The 20390-nt window shown below is 42.7% G+C and overlaps 1 protein-coding gene across 4 annotated transcripts in view; it reads right to left on the bottom strand.

Moving 5' to 3' along the window:
- arhgef11 (Rho guanine nucleotide exchange factor (GEF) 11) overlaps window positions 1–20390 on the bottom strand; it is a 38368-nt gene that overhangs the window by 16027 nt on the left and 1951 nt on the right. For all 4 annotated transcript variants that reach the window (XM_083788864.1, XM_083788862.1, XM_083788865.1 and 1 more), the window contains 25 exons: window positions 16041–16132; window positions 15303–15407; window positions 14722–14771; window positions 14104–14161; window positions 13693–13892; window positions 12856–12927; window positions 12289–12396; window positions 12061–12109; window positions 11843–11880; window positions 10680–10784; window positions 10081–10149; window positions 9839–9943; window positions 9587–9685; window positions 9081–9123; window positions 8829–8925; window positions 8323–8445; window positions 6834–6857; window positions 6242–6371; window positions 5962–6058; window positions 4544–4573; window positions 4082–4211; window positions 3327–3563; window positions 2407–2454; window positions 1908–2056; window positions 680–820 (listed from right to left, as the gene is read on the bottom strand). In XM_083788864.1, the coding sequence (XP_083644990.1) occupies window positions 680–820; window positions 1908–2056; window positions 2407–2454; window positions 3327–3563; window positions 4082–4211; window positions 4544–4573; window positions 5962–6058; window positions 6242–6371; window positions 6834–6857; window positions 8323–8445; window positions 8829–8925; window positions 9081–9123; window positions 9587–9685; window positions 9839–9943; window positions 10081–10149; window positions 10680–10784; window positions 11843–11880; window positions 12061–12109; window positions 12289–12396; window positions 12856–12927; window positions 13693–13892; window positions 14104–14161; window positions 14722–14771; window positions 15303–15407; window positions 16041–16132 (2399 nt within the window). The remainder of the gene's footprint in view (window positions 1–679; window positions 821–1907; window positions 2057–2406; window positions 2455–3326; window positions 3564–4081; window positions 4212–4543; window positions 4574–5961; window positions 6059–6241; window positions 6372–6833; window positions 6858–8322; window positions 8446–8828; window positions 8926–9080; window positions 9124–9586; window positions 9686–9838; window positions 9944–10080; window positions 10150–10679; window positions 10785–11842; window positions 11881–12060; window positions 12110–12288; window positions 12397–12855; window positions 12928–13692; window positions 13893–14103; window positions 14162–14721; window positions 14772–15302; window positions 15408–16040; window positions 16133–20390) is intronic.

Genomic DNA, 20390 nt, shown 5'->3' on the forward strand with positions numbered 1-20390 from the left:
TTACCATTACCAGTGCCACACACTGCTCTGAGTCTGAATACATATTTGCTCGGACGGAGTCTGAATACATATTGACCCAAATGACAACTGGTTTCAGTGTACACAAAGCAGAGCTAGTGTTACTAATGCAGGCATAGTATGAGAGGCAGACTGTAGACACGTATGAGAGTGCATGCAGAGACAAGCACACATACAGGTCATGCACGCTCATACACAGTACATTTTGTTAGATATAAGGAAATTAGGACGACAATGATATTTTTAACCATGACCTTAAAAGCCTTACTTTATACTGAGTTATACTCATTTGCACGCCAATGTCACAAGCTCAAACAGACACGGCATTGTGACCTTGTAGAGCTTCGGTTTCAGTTTCAGCTTCACCAAGCAGATGGCTGCTCTGGGCCCCTAAACCTAACCTCTATGCCTAATCCTAAACGAAACCCGAGAGAACTCAAATTATATATATTTTAACCATAATATTCCTCTTCTTTTCTACTATACTTCTGGGGACATTTGGTCCTCACAGGTATAGAAATACAAGCGCACGCCTTCAACACACACACACACGCTTGTAGATCTGCTATTTTTGCAAAATCGTGAAAATGTGTGCAAATCTTTGGAAATGTATTCTTTCACATTGAACGTTTTAACACACTACACACACGCACACACCCACCATGGAGCTCGTAGACTTGTTTCAGGTTGGGGAAGATGCAGGACAGCTCGTCTGGCCTCAGGACGTCCCTCATCTTCTGGAAGAACACCTGGTCTAGAACCCTCAGCGTCCTCAGGTGAGATGCCTCCGTCGTAAACAGTTCTACGGAAGAGGACAAAGGGGAATTCAGTTGGATTTTATTACGACCTTTTTTTGTTTAATGGATCTAGATATTTTTGAGTGGTGCAACCACTCAAAACCACTCAACCAGCTTGCAATGTCCTCGTACCTGTTTGTTTGTGTGTGTGTCTGTGTAAGCATGAGTATGTGACTTAATAATAGCAGTAGGGGGCGCCAGAAACAGTGAGAGGGGTAGTGACTCTAATGAGAGAGAGTGAGAGAGAGAGAGAGAGAGAGAGAGAGAGGGGGGGGGGGGAATTGCACCACTCAGTTCACACGTGTGTGATTTTTATTTCATATTCGACTGTCTAAAAGACTCTTAACTATTAGGGCTGGCAACAGACAAGTTGCTATTTGAACATAATGTACATGATCAAAGGCATTTTAATTAAACACTTAAACCCTAGGGTCCCCCAGTCGTCGGCTCCTTTTATCCCCCCCATTTACACCAAATGTCTTCGCAGAGAATAGCCAATCTACATGCTCATGTGTGTTGTAGCACTATGTGTTGTTGTGAACTTGTAGATCTTCTATGTCGTCGACAGATGTTCTAGGACGTCTTTGTAAAAAAATAAATAAATTTGGTCTAAATGTGGGCACCCCACTTCGCTATTTTGAAAGAGTTAAAATGTCAATTCATTTTTTTTGCCCTCAACTGCAAAAATCGCTTTCCTTCAAACTTTTACATAGGGACACTGAAGTGTCTTGAACAATGCCATTGATTGGATTTTGATGGGGACAGAGAGATGGAGAAATATATACAGAGATAGACAGACCACCATTTGATGAGATTTAGCCTTGCTGACCCAAAACTAAAGACTTTGTTATTGTTGGATAAAAATGTGTCCACATAATTAACTTACATTCTCTAATTGTGTAGACTTTTTGTAAATTAAGTAATGCAAATGTTTAACAATATTAATAATTCTTGAGAGCGTAAAATGAAACCAAATGGTTTCATTTTACACTCTGCGTCATTTAGCTGGTTGAAAACCACTGTTCTAAATCAAGATGGCTACTAGGCACCAGGCTGTAAAAAGAAGCCATGGTTCCGACGGTGGGTTTTTACCGTAGATGACGGCTTGTCTGTCCACCTCCCGCGGGCTGAGGGTGCAGAGGAGCTGAGGAGACACGGTCTCCTGCCAGTTGTGACCGTCGCTCACCTCCTCCTCCAGGGCCGAGACGTCTGGGAGCAGGGCCAACGGAGTCTCTATGCTCCTGCATGGGAGGCCACACACACACACACACACCGTTGTCAGTTGTCACTCATTGACATTTTGGCAGCAGCTATGCCGTCACATGCTAATGCACAGGTGCAAGTTATATTATTCAGAGCAGACAATCATTGCTAGTTATTTTGTCCTCCTTTCAAGTGCTTCTGAAATTTGACAATTCACATCTTGACACACATCTCTCATGATAAACACCTGTCAGTTTTAAGTGTAAAACTGGAGCGCAATCTCCAAGTTAAATGAACATTACGGACTTTCCCCCCAAAAAAGCACAAAAAGAAAATCTTAACCAATGAAATCAATTGATCAAATCTATGCAGGCTTGCAGGAACCCACCTGCGTCTGGACCTGGGGGTGTATGGGGGCGTTGCAGTCTCTAGAGACCTGAGGATGAGAAAGAGCAGGGAAATTGGAGGGGTGGAAAGAGAGAGAGAGTGCCTAAGCAACACAGGGATCCCAGCTATTGTTTTTGGTCGTCCAACAGTTTCTTAACCGGTGGGAGGAGAGAGGAGACACAAATATACCAGTGTCGGGGAGCAGCCTTATGCCTTATAATTTGATTTGATTTAGAAAAGCAATCATAATAATACAACATTATAATGAGCGATTATAGCGAAGTCCAAAGACTTATTTCCACTGAGGTCCTCTCACACTGAACGGAACAATACTTTAACCTATTTTGGGCGGGAACCCCTTTTGGTGTTTTAAGCATTATGTTATAATTTAGCTATTGAAAAATAGCAGATCTGAAAATATTTATTTCAGAAAACTGGAGGATTCGCCTGATGGAGGGGAAAGGAACTGGTTGGAATAACGTGTTCCTTCCACCCGCTACGTCCAACAAAGGAAACTCCCCCCTGTCAGGTGTAAAGGAGCAACTTGGACACTCAGGCATGAAGGAAGCATGAGTTCAAGTCCGTTGCTCTCCCCAAGTTGGAGGAGGGTGTGTAGAGCCCAGGATCACATTAGATGATTGACACAGGGGTGAAAAATGGGTTACAAAATCGTGGGATAAAACATATATTGAAAAAAAAAGAAAAGAACTGAGGATTTAGAAGATTCTTTTTTTATTTCGAGGTCAGGCCTAAATGGGTTCAAATACATCACAAATACATAACAGTACAAGTACGTCCCTATCCATCCCTCTAAGATGACCCTTTATAGGGGAACCTGGTATAGCTCCAGCGCCCTCGGAGGGGTTGATTCAGCACTGTGTGTGTGTGTGTGTGTGTGTGTGTGTGTGTGTGTCCTCTCACCGTGCAGAGCTGCTGGAGGCCGAGGACGAGGCGCTGTGCTGCAGAGGTCTGGGCCCTGCCGGCCCCTCCCTCTCCTCCCCTCCCCCTCCACAGTCCTCCATGTCCACGTCGCTACGGGAACGGGGCACCACGAAGTCCGGCCCGGAGGAGGAGGGCACCACGCCTCCCCCCCGCCGCCGCCCCTCCCCCTGGGCCTTCAGAGACTCGCTACGCGCCAGACGCACCGAGATGGTAGGACTGAAACACACAAAACACACACACACACACACACACACACATTGAAAGAGAGAGAAAGAAGAAAGATTGTTATACAAAGTTTGGTATGATTTGAGAGCGAGATGGAAAAGAGTGGAAAGTAGTAGAGAATATATAAAAATCGTTATAGATTTTATTTCAAGGACAACAATGGAAATTAAGTTAATTTATTTGGTTTAAATATTAAATTAAACAGGGATGGGACATGTAAGATTGGTTCATTTAGTTCTGGAATGAAGTCTGCAGTCAGGAGAAATGATCTTAAAGACATAGTGAAATGAAAAATGAAATGTTTTCTGTCTCTCACTTAGAAACAGTCGACTCACGCGTCGTGGATACTAACGTCCCATAGCCTGAAGGGTTGCAATGCTCTAATTGGTTCAGAAACACACAGACGTCCGTTTCAGACTGAAACTTCAAAATAAAATGCCCCCCAAAAAAAGCCATTTCACCCCATCTTTAACCAAGCCACCCCCCAGCAGTAGCACTCAGTCAGTCACCTCTCCATGCCGTCGTCTCCCAGGCTGCTGGTGGACAGCCTCTGGGTGTCGGGGCCCCCCTCCTCCTCCCCCGGGACCTCCGTATGGTTCTCAAACTGCTGGATGATGTTCCTCACATTTCCTGAACGCACTGTAATAAATGGAGTTAAAAGAAATAAAGTTACTCCACATGCACACAAAATGAAATCTCAGGACTGAAAATGTAATGATGATATTACAGCCGACCAGCTGAAGAAATCATGACATTTATGAGACCATTCATGTTTCTGGAAGATGCTTCTAAACTTGTATTCTATTGCTAGTTTGATCACTACAACTAGAACTTTAATCCATGCATACAACCATAATAAGAACATGAACGCACTCACAAGCACAGCTCAAGTTTTGATGAACAAAATCAATCTATAAAAAAAAAGTAAAAAAAAAGGCAACAAGCAGGAAAAAACAAAGAGGAATGTGTACCTTCAGTGGGAGACAGCGGGACATGGAATGCTGGGAGACCAAAACCAACCGAGAACAACAACAAAAATATACAATGAAATTAAAATAATGGGGAAACCAATGAAACATTCACAAATACAAAAATCAGTCAAGCCAAACACATGTGATGGGATGGAAATAAATGAGGAAGAAATCTATATTGTTGATTGAAATCAATGAATGAGTGCATCTGGAATTCACATGCAGTCAGTGGGGAATCGAGGGCATGCGTTATATATACTGCGGAGTACTAGTGGACAAGGAGGTAACCGTGCTAAATAATGCGTCCCTTGTTGGATTGATGTGTTTTTGGGTTAGCCTGGCAGGACTCTTGGCCATGGTTTATTATATTTAGTGTGATTTGATGTGTTTTGGATGGGCCATAGCCGCCAGCCGTACCAAACACATATGGCTGGATTATACTGCAAACATACTTTGATCATTTCGTTATGGTTTGGATGTTTGTTTGGGATGCACACGCAGATTAGACACACCGACAGACCAACATGCGGAAACAACTGTCAGACATGCGGTCGGACATGCACTGCTAGGTTGTCGGTCTAATGACCGTCGGACCAATACTATGTCTAAACTAAAGCCTGTACCTGTTTATGTCGTTTTGGATCTCTGATAAACTTCGCTATATAAATATGGACTTTATATTTAGAGAGATTAGTAGTAATAATAATGTTTTACTTCGTAGCAAATTTATTTACTGCTCCTAGCATTTTGGAAATGAGTAACAAATAAAGAGGAAGAAGTATATTTTCTGAGTACACATAGTGGTCAGTCAATCATGAAATTAAATATGGAACGTAATCCCAGACCAAATGTATGGTCAAAGGTGTCTTTGTGTATTATGTGATTGTTAAAGGTTTTATGACATTCATTTTCATTTATTTTTCTTTTTTCTTTTAGGTTTTATGACCTCAATTACACCCAAAAAACCTGAACTTTGAACATTCAGTGGATTTTCTGTGGTCTGAAGTTTTCTTTGGGGTTTTTTGGGCCTTTTGAGCTACAATGAAAACAGGCAACACAGTGAAACAGTGACATCTGCTGGCAAATCCCATTGACATATATGGGATTTGCAGTAAGTGATGTCACTTACTGCCGGCAAATCAGAGCACCTGTTTGAGCCAGAAAACCCCAGATCACAGAAAATCTACTGAATGTTAAAAGTTCATGTTTTTTGGGTGCAATTGAGATTAGAAAACCAAAAAAAACAAGAACAATTCCAAAACCTTTTTTTTTGTCACAATCCCTTTAAGTATTTTGTTTTGCCTTCAGTGTTGCAAATGGCAATACTGATGATGCACAACAGATTTCACAGCAATATGACAACAAAAAGCATAAATCAAGTCCATGGGCAAATCAAGTGTGTGTGCGTGCGTGCTTACTGGACTGCGAGGTGCTCCGTGGTTTGCCGATATATTTGAGTATTGGATTTCTCTTCTTATTCTCCTCTCCGTCCTTCTCTTTTTTGGTACCGCTCAGCTACAAACAGAGCAACATGAGTCCAGTTTTATTCAATGGAAGCTTAACAAATTAGGGCAGATATACTACTTCTTAAGACAAATAGCAAAAAAAATGTAATTTTGTCTAATTACAGAATATATAAATATAGCATAAACATTGAGAGGTAAGCTATATCGTATGCACCAAACCCCGGCCCATTACCTTCTTGGTCTTGGGGAAGAAGGCCAACCACTTCTCCCTCTCTGTGCTGAGCCCTGGGAAAACCTTGGAGTCCCTCAGCTTGATGCCGGCATGGCGGAGATACAACAAGACCACTGAGGCCAGAGGAGAACTGTGGACACGAGACGACAGCAGAGAGAGAGAGAGAGAGAGGGAATAGGAGGACACGAGACGACAGGAGAGAGAGAGAGAGGGAATAGGACAGGAGGCGAGACGAGAGAAAACGAGAGAAGAGGTGGACAGGAGACGACAGGAGAGAGAGAGCGAGGGAATAGGAGGACAGGAGACGAGAGGAGAGAAGAGGTGGACAGGAGGCGACAGGAGAGAGGAGAGAAAACGAGAAAAGAGGACGGGCAGTGACACGAGAGGCAGAGAGAAAGAGAGAGAAAGGAAAAAAATAAAGAGGATCGATGAAGATCCGGAGACAAGAGGGCAAAGGAGGAGGGATGTGTTAAAGTGGTGTGCAAAAAAGACAAATATAACAAGTGAGTTAGAGGAGCAGATGATAATTCACAAGTGTTCCATGTTATTGTAAAAAAGGGGTCGGGCGATAAGATGACACACTCTGTCTTACCTTCGGTCCTCCTCGTGTTTCGAGCTGTGGTGGGAAGGGGAAGAGAGAGACGAGAAAGAAAGAAAGAAACGCTCATTAAATCCCTCCACGGTAAAAAAAAACGAACAGCTCTGACATCGAACGCTGGGTCGATTCAAAGCCGGGTCTCCATTTCAAAGCCGGGTCTCCATTTTATCCCAGGTACCTGCAGCTGATTCAGACACCACTGTGGAAAAGCTGAAAACTGTCTGGGAGGATGCCGGTCATGTGATGGGAGTCGGTGTGTGTGTGTCTGTCCCTGGCTTGTGTGTACAGTAGAAAATGTCATGTGGTTGTGTGTGGCTGTGACCTTTGATACTCTCCCTGGTTCTTGGCAATAACTTTTTTTTATTAGCCTGCTTATATTTGGGCCTGTTGCTTGGCAACCCCTTCTCACTAACCTTAACGCCATGTGAGATTCTGTTTAGCTGATATTAGAATTCCTAATTCAAGTGCTAGTATGTATCCTGATGTTTTGACACTCGCCACACCTCCCCGCACACCTTCTTTCTTAAGTAAATAATGTGAGCTGAGACCTCCTCTCACCATCTTCTGAACTCTGCTCTTATGTCTGACCGTGAGCTCTGCTAAACTCTTTGTACCCTTTGTAAAGAGCATTGCAGGAACAGGTTGTTTGTACACCATTGGATAAAATTCTTGTTCAGCATACACGTCTTCCTCAAACATTTGAGAGCTTTGAAAAACTTTGTTTTGAAAAGAGATGAACATAATCTAGCGCCTCAAGTCCTGTGCAGGGTGCTGGTTCTCTCTCACTGAAGCTTTTCTATGATTGCTACCAATTAGGCATTCCCCTTATCGTTCTTATAAAATTAAAACAGGGCATTGGTGTGGTCTACATTAACCCATTTTAGGCGAGAACCCCTTTTGGTGTTTTAAAACATTATGTTATAATTTAGCTATTGAAAAATAGCAGATCTACAAGCTCATAGCGCACCACCGAGTGGTGCTATGAACTTGTAGGTCTGCTATTTTTGAAAAATCGTTCAGAAACTGGAGGACTAAAAATTAAAACTAAAAATTTCGACGTCAGGCCTAAATGGGTTAAAAACGGGTGTCTGTCCTAGATACACATGCCGTCGCCAGCTGCTTCTTTTGACTTGACATTGTACGTTACTCCTTCCCAGTGAAATTCCTCAGATTGAACATACTATCCTCCCCAGTTCCACTGCATGCAGAGTAGCCACCCCTCACCAAGCTGTATGAGTCGACAGTGCATGCAGCAACAGAGACCGACCTCCACACCCGCAAAAACAGGCAATTGTGTTTGTTAAAGTGCCTGGACAAGCTGGAGGCAACGTGTAGGAAATGAAACCCATCTGTATCTATAACCGTGGACAGAGGCGAGCAGAAACACACACACACACACACACACACACACACACACACAATTTCACTCGCACATCAAACACCATCACTCTCCCCCCGTATGGTTTAAAAGCAGTAGACTCACAGTATCTCCCAGAGGGCAGTGACCTGTCTGTCCACCACCTGTCTCTCTTTAGCTGGGTCTCCGTCAAGTTGTAGCAGGTCTCCCTCTCCAAACAGAGAACCCAGGCCCATCATCTGCTTGTTCCTAGGAGACACACTTTCATTATGATCCTTAACACTCAAAACATGGGTATAGAAACCTTATTTGTTCAGTGCAATATTGGCTAAGATATTTTTCCATAATGGCAGCACTAAGTTGCAAAAGAATGGTACATGGATAATACTGGAAAATTCTGATTAGAAGTATATTTCCATGGGAGTGCATGATACCCCCTTCTTCCAACTAGAGACTAAATTGCACCATGTTTTATTAATTAATACATGCCGTCTCTCCCAAATAAATGAAATGCAATTAAATCTAGAGATTTACACAACCGTTTTATCAGTTCGTTTTTGGTTTGGCTTCTTAAAACACTAATATAAATCCCCCCAGACATTGGAAGTCAGAGCCAAGGAGGATCATGGTACCTGTAGTCCTGTATCTGATCCTGGATGTCAGGGAGAACCTGCTGCTGGAGCTCAGACAGCGGCCCTCGGATGTCCTCCTGGGCATGGAGTCGGCTCTCTGAGAAGAATAGAGAAGAGTGGAGCAGAGGACAGAATAATTAGCATTTGGGCCTACAAAAGGATGAAAAAGAAAATAGACAACAAGCCAATAACATAACCAATAGCAGTGCTTAGTTAATTCTACAAGAAGCAGGTGTCTATAGGACGTCTTACCTATGTCTGTGAGGTACTCCTCTCTTACTTTGATTTTCAAAGGCTGAAGGCAGAAAATACATAAATTAGTCAAGAGGAAGTGCAGACACGATGAGGCGAGAAATAAACGCAGTACGTCAGGACAGTCACAATGAAAAACAAAATAATTGGCTACCGGTATTTTATCCTAATAATAATGAAAATATGTTTAAAACTGCACTCGCCAACACCCATTATATCACAACGACAATATCTCACAACGGGTAAGGGCTAGTACAATCAATTATAAGGTTGCATAATAGAATAACAAATTGAGCCAAATCTGGAAAAATCCAGACACTCGTGAGGACATCTACGCTCATGTGAGGGACATTCACGATTATGGTTTTATTGCAATCAAATTTAAAATCTTTTAACCTCCAAAACCTACGACAGACACTCAAACACAATAGAACCCCAAACATTATAAAAATGGAACAGTTATATAGTATATACACACGCTTTCAGTATATAAAACCAACACGTACTGCGTCAGGGTCCAGGAAGTGGGAGCATATCTGAGGGGCGAGAGAGCGAGCGTCTTTGGGACTGGAACCAAGGTAGGCCTCCACAGATAAGTAGAACAACTGTCTCACACACACACACACACACACACACACACACACGTACGTACGTCAATGTACAGTATATCAAATAATACCACTTAACATGTGGGGTGATAAAGCAATGACATGTATGTCAGACTGTCATATGAATGGGACAGACAGACAGACACTGACCAGTGGGTTGGGGTCCAGCAGCTGAGTGAAGACATATCTCATGAACACCGTCATGTGGGCCGGCCGAGACTTTAATAACTCTATGTCCTGGAACGGACCATCCATCTGAAGGGGGGGGGGGGGGGGGGGATTTAAGAGTCGGTGAGAGTGAGACAGTGAGAGGAAAGACAGAAATGGGGGGGAGGAAGACGAGACCAGATATGGCAGAATTGAGGCTTGTTGAGGCTTGCTCATGATGTTACCTCATTGAAGGCATAGCCATCATCCTCTTCCTCCTCTTCCTCAGGGCCAATGATCTGTGCTTTACCACCCTTCAGATAAACACACACACAAAATGACTGATGTCAGGGAGCTGCAGTTGGCACACGAAGTGAAGGATTAGTAGCTTTGCCGGTTCCTTTCACTGCTCGTGTGTTGCATGCATGCGAGTCAGGAGGCCTTTTCAAAGTGTCTGCTGTGCGTATGTGTGCACCAGGAAGACAGAGGCAGCAGGAGACACCAAGAGAGAGACACAGAATTACGAAGAACAGAGGGGGAAAAAGGAAAGCCGCAGAGACGAGACCCAAAGAGAAAAGAGTGCGGGCACAAATGCGCGCGAAGAAGCGTCAAGAAAGCGTCTAGAGCAGACATCTCTTCCGGGTTTTTAAACACCTGGAGACTGGCAATGACGCTTGCGTGCGGCTTCAATTTGTAGCGTTGGCAAAGCGTTTCCGTTACAAGTTGAAGCCGTGCGCGAGTTTACTAGCTGTTTCAAAACCCGCAAGAGCCGCCTGCTCTAGGCGCTTTCTTGACGCGACAGTGTAGTTGTACCAAAAACAATGGCCGGCGATGTCAGTCTCACCGAATCAGAGGTGGTGTGTGTGTCGGAGCCCTGTCGCCTGTGTTGGGGAATCCTGAAGGAGGTGGAGGTGGATGAACAGGGGGAGGAGTGGGGGCTCTCACAGGCCTGGGGAGGAGCAGGGGGAGGGGAGGGGGGTGGGTTGTAATGATTGCATGGATTTAAAGCAAAATAAAATCTCACAACTGACAAATGCTGCTAGGCCAAGTCCTAATATTTAATTAAGCGATATCACATGAGAGGGTGTTCTCATTAACGCACGCCTGTGGTGCCGTAGGAATTCGCCCGCAGGGCGAGTTCCGAAAGGTATCGCAGAAGTGATTAGGTGTTCCTTTGCGTTTAAGGAACGGCTAGAAGCCGCTTCAACCAAACAGATTGCTTCCTCGAAACGACCTGTTGTATAATTTGTGAAACAGCGTGAAAGGAGCCACCATACGCTAGCGCTGTATGTCCAATCGTAAATGTACAGCATTATGATTCATTTGGTTGCCATACAGCTAACCAGTTGAACAAATTTCAGATTTGAGGCGTTGACGATCGCAGTTATGAAATATCTGAGATCATTAGGGTTTTCTGGAAGACATCTACAAGCTTACAACACATTTTGTAAGCTTGTAAATAGAAGGCATGCTGACTTCTATGGAATCCCAATAACTGAAATCAGTCGTGGCGACTGAGAACTTCAATTCATGTGATTGGGAATGTCATAAACGTGCCAGGGCTGCACAGTCCATCAATGGACATGATCTTAACAGCAAAGGACGAATAATTGCACAAAGAAACTGAATATTATTCGAAACTGCAGGCACTCTATTTGGTGTCACTATCACCAAAATCAAGCTCAGCATGTGAGCATCATAACCAATCACAGACATCTATTGAGTGCACAGACGAATCAGAGGCCAATATCCCGAACCGGACATTATTTCATACACTTAGGCCATCCCTGTAAAAAACAGATACACTTGCTTCGTTTTATTAGTAAAAGATGTCTGACCTTACCCCCACTAGCAGTTGGAATTGGTATTTAATTATAACTTTGTTTATCACACGATAAGGAAAATGAACATAATCATCATTTTGATCATAATTGTGCAACCCTAGCACCATTACACACACAAACACTAGTGGGGTGTGATTCTGTTATATTAAACGCTGGAGCTCACCTCCATGTCTCCTTCACTGGAGTCCACTGACAATCGACCTGCAAAAACACAACATGGCAATCCAGTTCAATCCACCATGTTTCACAGTAACACAAATGCATCATTAATATTCAGGATTAACGCCGTCCTACAGTAAATTTGTACGTCCTTGATTTCCCCCAAACTCTCTCACCAAACAACATAAACACACTGAAAATGAAGATAACGGGGACACAAACCTTCTCCTGCAATGAGATAGTTGGTCACAGATTCTGACCGGGTTCCCTCCTTGGGAAACAGAGGAGAGGGTTCAGTTAAAGGACGGTGAAAGGCGTCTATCCATGCATTGCATTTGCTTACATTTTGGTATGCTTGAACACCTGTGGGACAGCAATGCCCAACAGAATAGAGTACAGGTCAGATCAATCAATTCATTTTAAAACCCATTGACAACAAGTCGTCCTCACCAGATCCTGCTGAATCTTAACCCGCACTTGGTGAGCCCGCTTCTTGGCACTTGCGATTCTCTCCTCTAGCGATGTAGAGGGGTTCCGAGACAGCTCCTCCATCAAGTCCTGTCGACGGGTCAGTGTTATGTGATTATTAGTCATGACTGGCCATGAAAAGCTCAAAATGTTAAACCTTGATTATGCTAATAGTCTGGTGACATAAAAAAAGGGGCGATGATTGACAGGCAGCAGTGCCATCTGCTGGCTAAAATAACGCGTTTTTCCATTGCATGTGAAGAAGCAGAGAACACAGGAAAAACACCTGGCATGGCATACTGTAGTGAGTTTTCTGTTAAAATATTTGAATGCACCTTTGAAGGACCATGACAAAATACTTTAAATGTTAAATTGTTAAAAAATAAAGTCATTATACCTTAGCAAAGACTTTCATTAATCAATTAACTGCGGCCTTGTTAAGGTTGTTCAGCTTTGTGTGTGTGTGTGTGTGTGTGTGTGTGTGTGTGTGTGTGTGTGTGTGTGTGTGTGTGTGTGTGTGTGTGTGTGTGTGTGGGGGGGGGGGGGTACCTGGAGCTCCGCCTCTCCCTGCTTCAACATGTTCCTGAGGATCTCACTGGCCTGTTTCTGTACCTGCGGGTCCTAAATGACACATTTACAAGATTTTGAGGAGGAAAACACTACAGATAAAATGGGTTTGGTCTTGGCAGGAAATTCCATGCTTCTGTATCCCATTAACCCAGTGGTTTGCAACCCTTTTCATATCAAGGCCCATTATTTATTGGGTATTTGAGCCACGGACCACCCTTTGATGAGATTTATCCTCTCAGATCCAAAACTTATTAATATTTTGGCGTCCACAATTCCATTCTGTATTGATGTTGGTACCATTAGGAGAGATAACAGGCAAAAATTTAATTGTGAAGACTTCTTGTAAATTAAGCAATGCAGATAATTTAACTCTTGAGCGTAAAATTAAATTTGGTTTAATTTTACACTCTCAAGAGTTAAAGATCTATAAGGGCCCATTTGGTTAGCAACTCGTCTCCATCATTTAACTGGGGACCACCTGGCCCCTCAAGGCCCACTGGTGGTCCCCAGACCACAGGTTGAACCCTTTCTGAAAGCCTCTGGTCATTTTAGATTTGAGCTAAAACGTATTTGTAGATCTGCTATTTTAGAAAAAATGAAAGCATGCATTTTTAACTCCCTGGTACAAAATAGTTTGAGATGGGGGTCGGCGACCAAATATTATAATTGTGGGTAGTCTTTGACATGTAAAGGTTTGAGAACCACTGATATAGAAACGTACGCGTTTTCTGAATTCTGGATTTAAAAGACAATTTTACAACCGGCCTCCGGTCTTAAAGGGTTATTGTATGGTGTGTGTGTGTGCCTCAGAATCACCTGCAGTGGCTTGGGTCCAGTGATTCTTTGGGAAGGCGTGCTGCTCAGCCCAGAGGGCAGCGGTGGAGGAGGAGGGGGTGGGGCCTCCCCACCCAGAGACGTCCTCTGATTGGGTAAGAGGTCAGTGGGGAGGGGCTCTAGGGGCAGGGCAGCAGCCGAAGGGGGTGGCCCTTGTAGCGTGAGAGCGACATAAGTCCCAGCTGGAGGATGACATGGAATTATTTTTAACTGACATTGTTGACCATAGGGCCACAGTGGCTAGGCTGTGTAATACTAGAAAGATCAAATATTTCAAGTACTTAAAGGTGTAACACCAGCGTGTACCAAAGTCATAGTTTGTACTGACATTATGGTAATAGGCTTTTGAATTACAAGCATTTTGTTGCCTTTTCACACTTTGTTTGTACTCACATTTGATGAGCTTCACCACCTCTTGATGAGACATGGAGGACACCAGAGAGCCGTTCACCTGATTGAGAGACAGAGAGATTAAGTAAAGTGTACAGGAAATTAAATTATCCCCAACAACGAAGCCTTCTACTGTAAAGTACATAAAACTAAAACTTTAAAACTTTTCCATGCTAAGGAACCTCAAATACCCATAGTCTCTGGCTGTGGTCACTATCGGGAAATGGCTTTAATAAAAGGGGGAAAAATTGGAAAAAATATACTACCGGTAGTCTATATTTAGTCCACTTGCTAGAATGTGAACCCGGGCATTTTGACTTTTTAGTACCCCAACGTTTTAGGTTAGAAATGTCGAGTATGGGTCCCCAGCATTTAGAAATTGGCAGATGCTAACTTGCATATGTTGGGCAATTTTCATAATTGCCATAATATGTGAACATACCATTAACAACCTATATAAGGCAAAAATGTTTTAAGTAGCATGTGATGTGTCAAACTAGGGGATTTTCATGATTCTGAATCCATTCCAAGCATTAGTTTTGCACAAAAAAACTAATGCTAAAAACGGCCATAGGAGTCATCACAAATGTGATGAGGTCAGCACATTTGGGCAAAAATAACCTTTATGATTCGATCCCCTTCGTGGACTCCTGCCTTGACCGCTGCTCCGCCTGTAAGGAGTCAAACAGTAGTTACAACAAGGTGAGGCCAAGGAGGAGAAGAGCACGACCAAAAGAATGCATGGATTAAAGCAAAATAAAATGACTGAAACCATGTTTGTTAGGCCAAGTCCTGATATGCGAATGGTGGAACGGTGTGAAAGGAGTGCTGCATGGTTGTTATAAACAATTATCACACTATGTAAAATAATGTTGTTTGGTAGCCATACAGCCAACCAGTTGAAGTAATTGCAGATTGATGCTAAAGTCGGCCACACCGGTGCCGACGAATTGTAATTTTGTATTTTAAAACAAAACGCTAGGATTAACCTTTACTTTCATGAAATATCTGAGATCAATAGGATTTTCTGTAAGACAGAACATGCATTCTATTGCTAGTTTGATCACTTCAAAAAGTTCAAAAACACTTTAATCTTAAAATAATGAATAAGTGAAAAAGGCTATCTATTTTCCCTCCATGACATGCAGACTTGCACAATAAGAAATTGCATAAGGGCATGCACAATAAGAAATAGAGCTGACCTGGGCGGACGTTTTGTACCAGCTTGATCCTCTCTCCGCACACGGTGAAGCCGAAGCCAAGCTGGTCCTTCTGAACCACCACACATCTCTGGATGAGACCCGGACCTGGGCAGTGAGGGTGACATGTTAGCCAAGCAGACCGACTCTGAAGTCTACATTGTATTGTATAGGGTCCTACAGTTCAGTACATAATCACATTAGTTTAGTTTGCGTTTTAGTGATTAGTTCAGGTGCTGTATAGTTGATCAGTCTAGTTATTTGCAAAAACAAGTTGATAATAAAATAAAAACATGCCGTAAACAATTATTTAATAAAATAAGAAACATAACTAGCAATGACACCGCAGATTGTGGAGGAGCAAGATGATGTCAAACCCAAATAGGGGAAAATAAAACAAAAATAAATAAAACACACAAATGTGAATTCTGGCAAGCCATGATGGACAGAATGGATTATGTCATGTGAACTAAACAAGTGCTCCCTCCTCACGTCTGACTCTTTGCCGATCACAGGGATTGAAGACAGGATTTTGAGCTCAACTGTATTGGGAATTTCTCACAAAAACATAGCCTGTGTATGTACATACATGAGGAATATCGATAACATGAATTTCAATCGATATACAGAGACAATCCATCTTCCAAAAATAACTTTACCATTTATTCAAGTGTGTGTATGCGCAAGCATGTGTGTGTGTGTGTGTGTGTGTGTGTGTTGTTTTCATCTTCAAGCGCCTACCGGTGCTCTCAGCTGGGATGTCGGCCGTTGTCTCCCTCTGCTGGGTGCCAGAGGACTTGCGCTCCGAGTCCCCAATGGTCAGGCTGCTTAACCTGTGAAAGGAGAAGACAAGAGGAGACAAAATCTAAGTACAGATAGAGCGGAACTGGGGAGAGATGGAAGGAAAGAGGTGTAAAGGCCTATTCATAGTCCAGTTTTCGGTGAAGAGGTGGTTAGTAAAAACAGAGAGATGTGTGAGCGGTGACCACCGCGGTGTGACGTCATGTTGTAGTTTTCGGTGGTCACCTCTTAACCGAACTGGACTATGAATAGGCCTTAAAGGGGAATACCACTCATTTTCAACATTGAACTATGTCATTAATATACCTTAGAGAAATAATAAAAAAGTTCCACCCCTTCTATTTAGTCTAGATCTGGAGGTCTAAAACCTGGGGTCATATGATCAGTGACATCACAAATATGTACTCTTTGGCTTGCAAAGTACGCTCAGAAAACAGAGACATATGAATAGCATATGGTGAGATGTGAGTACGAGGGAGGTAGGGATAGGGTACGGAAAAGAGACAGAGACTAGAATAAGGATAAAACACAACAGGTGCACAAAAGAGAGTAACAGACATGGGTGCTGGAATGGGGGGGGTATTATTAAGTCTAGTCCAGGTGCTATGGTTAATAGAACATTGGTGACACTGATAATGCTGTCTAACTTAGGCTCTAAGGTTATCACTATTGTCTAGACCCCCCCCCCCCCCCCCCCCCAATAAATATTGTTAATTACTGTTCATTTTAACTTGTATAATGTGTTGTTTTTTGTGCTGTTTGGCCATAGCATTGCGTGAGTGGGGAGACCACACACACACACACACGAAAGAGTGAGATAGCAAAAGGGTAGAGAGAGGCAAAAACAGAGCGATAAGAAACTAAAAGGTGGACAGTGCAGTGGTGACACACTGGCAGTTACGGGTAATAGTACTATTTGGCTTCTTTTTTTTTTTAAGAGGCATTTAGAGCAGTAAAGGAAAGCAGTCAGTCAGACTCACCAAGCAGCGAAAGGGCTGAAAGCGAGGCAGAAAAGGTTGGGGGCAGGGAGAGAAAAGGAAAAGATACACACACACAAAGAAGAAGAAGAAGAAAGCAGACATTAAGTATGATGAGGTGATGTCTAGAGAAAGAAGCAGAACAGTGAGGGCATGGACAAATATAAGGCCAAAACATGTCCTTTTACATCAGTGGTTCTCAAGTGGGGTCTGGGGACCCCCAGGGGTCTTTGAGCGGGCTCCAGGGGGTCCCCAGCAAAAACATGTTAATACATCAATCATTTTAACCATTTATTATGTATAGCAGTCAGATAGCAGATACACAAGTGACATAGCATGTCACTTAACTTTGTGCCACGCTATCTCTCTCTCTCTCTCTCTCTCTCTCTCAATTTGGGGACCATTGGCACAAAAAAAAATGTTTAAGAGATACTTACTGCTTTACATCCCACTAGGGCTACACAATGATTAATCCGACCAAAATAACTGAAAATTGTGATTTTTATTTCAATCATGAAACTTGTCGATTAGGCTAATTCACCATGTTATTTGGTCAGCTGCTGCGCTGTTCCCTTTTCTCCTTGCTCTTATACAAAGATGAATAACCTGTACTGTACATGGTAACCCATCTTCCCATCCATCAGGATCACAGAGGACATTGGATGACACGGAGAGAAGCACAATGACCAAGAAAAGCCTTTGCAACATTAATATTGTGGTTACAATATTCAGCAAAATAGGAATAGTTTTAATCATAATCGTGCAGCCCTCCATACCACACTCTATAGGCTTAATGATTGTTAACGCAGACTATGTTTACATGGACTGCAATCACTGGCTTTTCTTAGATATGAGACAATATTTTGATTAATAAGGTGTGCTTATAAAACTATCCCATGCAATTTCACGGTTTACGTGCCAAGGAGTATTGCCTGGTTGATGACTGAACTTGAAGATGACAGACACCGGGCCTGAGCAGCGCGATAGCAACTGCTTTTTAGGGCCAGGCGATACATCAGTCTGCCAATATTGACTTATTGCAGATATATTGGTATTGTCAAATGATATGCACTGTATGTTACAATACTATATCCAGCACGCAAGGTGGCAGAGTAGCACATCACGACTGAGGGTTGACTTGAATGACTTCTTGTTAGGTTGCCAATAGCCGGGGAGACACAGGCCCAAAAGCTCAAGGAATAGAGATTAACCTGTGATGTCATCATGACATTAGTACGTTAGTACAAATGAAGTAGACTTCCACCGCTGTTTTCATGCAGCAGTTGTGGCATTTTAGTGTCCATTCCACATACAGTTGATTTTACTGTAGGTTCAAACGCTAATTGTATTCTTTCTTTTTAAATCATACCCGTGTGAAGTGAGGGGTGCTTTTATCGTTCATTATCATACATCATCTCATTCCGGCCAATCACAATGGCAATCAATGGCATTTAATGTTTGCATTAGGACAAAATTTGGGTTTTACACACACCAAAAGCTGGTCATAGGAACACACTATTTTTGAGTGCTAGCTTTGTAACATTGTTATTAACATGTATCATGGTAAGTTGACAAATTAATTCATGAAGGAAGTATATTATTTTTTTAATTGGATGATAAGAGCGCCCCTCACTTCCCACAGGTGTGATTTTTACATCTGTGATACATACATCTGTGTATACACTGGTGTATTCTTTGTTTTTGTGTTGTAGCTGTGGTGCCACACCACTGCAGAATGAAAGCAGTGGAAATGTGTTAATGTTCTCAGTAGCACTGACACCCCCCCTCATCCCAATGACGAGGACTCCCATTGCACAGCTGTCCTACCTGAGCAGGTGGGAGGGTTTCTTATTGGCTGGCCCACTGTCACGTGACATACACAGACACAGGAAGTAGTGTACACAAGGAGACAAGACAATGCAAGACAAATAGCAAAAAAGCCATCCTTCCATCAACAGGACAAACATGATCACAGCCACAGTTGGGGCTAATGTTGGTCAGTCACCAACAGCAAACAAGTTAAATGAGCAAGATCACGACAAACAGATCTACACAGAGACAGAACAAACAGCCAAACACAATACTTTACACTCATAGATGGACACTAAACACAAATCAATAGAGGGTATGCGCGTGACATCATCATACCCGGAAGTAATGCGGGAACGCCTACTGAGTGGCAAGAAAATACTTTCTGGCCTTGACAGCCCATATATCCAAACAGAAAAGTCCTATTTGATTGCATTAATTGGCTTTAATCAACATTAAATTCACTTTGTCACTCACTTTGCCACTCGATTTGACATTCACTTTATGCCTGCGCATGCCCTCTATATAATTACTTGCCAGTTGACAATAGTCATGCAATACTCTTCTCTCATCTGTTTCTCCCTCTGCCCGACTGACTCTGTTTCAGTCTTGATATTGAAGGGAGCTTTCTATTGTTTCCTCTCTTTATGCTAAAGTGAGCAGTTTTAGCAACTCTCAGCTTGCCTGACTTGTTCTTCCCAAAAGGAGCCTGGCCGACTGGCAGCAACTCACAAAAGATAAAGAAATTGTAAATTGGTTGAGCTGGGAGAGCTGCATTTTTGGGGGCAAGGTGATAAAAGTACTGTTATGCCCAGAAACCAAACAGCAGTAAAACAAACACTAAAGACTAAAGCTAGTCTAGCACAACAGAATCTGATTAGCATATCCCTTCAAAGACTGAGACCAATCCGCATCTTTCTCTCTTTTTTTTGGCAAGCGTTAGTGGAACAATACCTGTAGTTTACAGTATGTCCCTATACTCACCAGTCTCTTCTCAATCAGCTGCAACCTAAAAACGATCAGTAATGGTCTACTCTACATCAGCAACAGAACTTTGACGGTGTGCCTTTCTTTCATTCTGGGGTCTTATGTTAACATTCTACCCAACACTGCTCTCTCAAATGGTCAATAATATACCATCTATTATCTGCAGCTGCCAGTCGGCATTGTGTTTTGGAGCCCAGCGCTCCTACTTACTCTAAATGTACTTTGGGGAATATTTGCAAAACAAAATAGACTCATCTCATTCTCAGTCATTATTTTAAATAATTTGCTCTGGATGAAAGCATCAGCCTAAATGTTCCACCAGCATTATGCTGCTTGTACCTGCATGAGTGAGAAACATTTAAGGCAGTGGTTTTCAACCTTTTTCATATCAAGGCCCATTATTTATTTGGCATTTGATTTTATCCACAATTCCATGCTGTATTGACGTGTTAGGTGTTACCATAGATAGGCAAATCAAATCAAATCAAAATAACAAATCAAAATAACAATTCTTCTA

The sequence above is a fragment of the Protomyctophum parallelum genome (assembly GCF_964188405.1).
Source record: "Protomyctophum parallelum genome assembly, chromosome: 18".
Taxonomy (NCBI): Eukaryota; Metazoa; Chordata; class Actinopteri; order Myctophiformes; family Myctophidae; genus Protomyctophum; species Protomyctophum parallelum.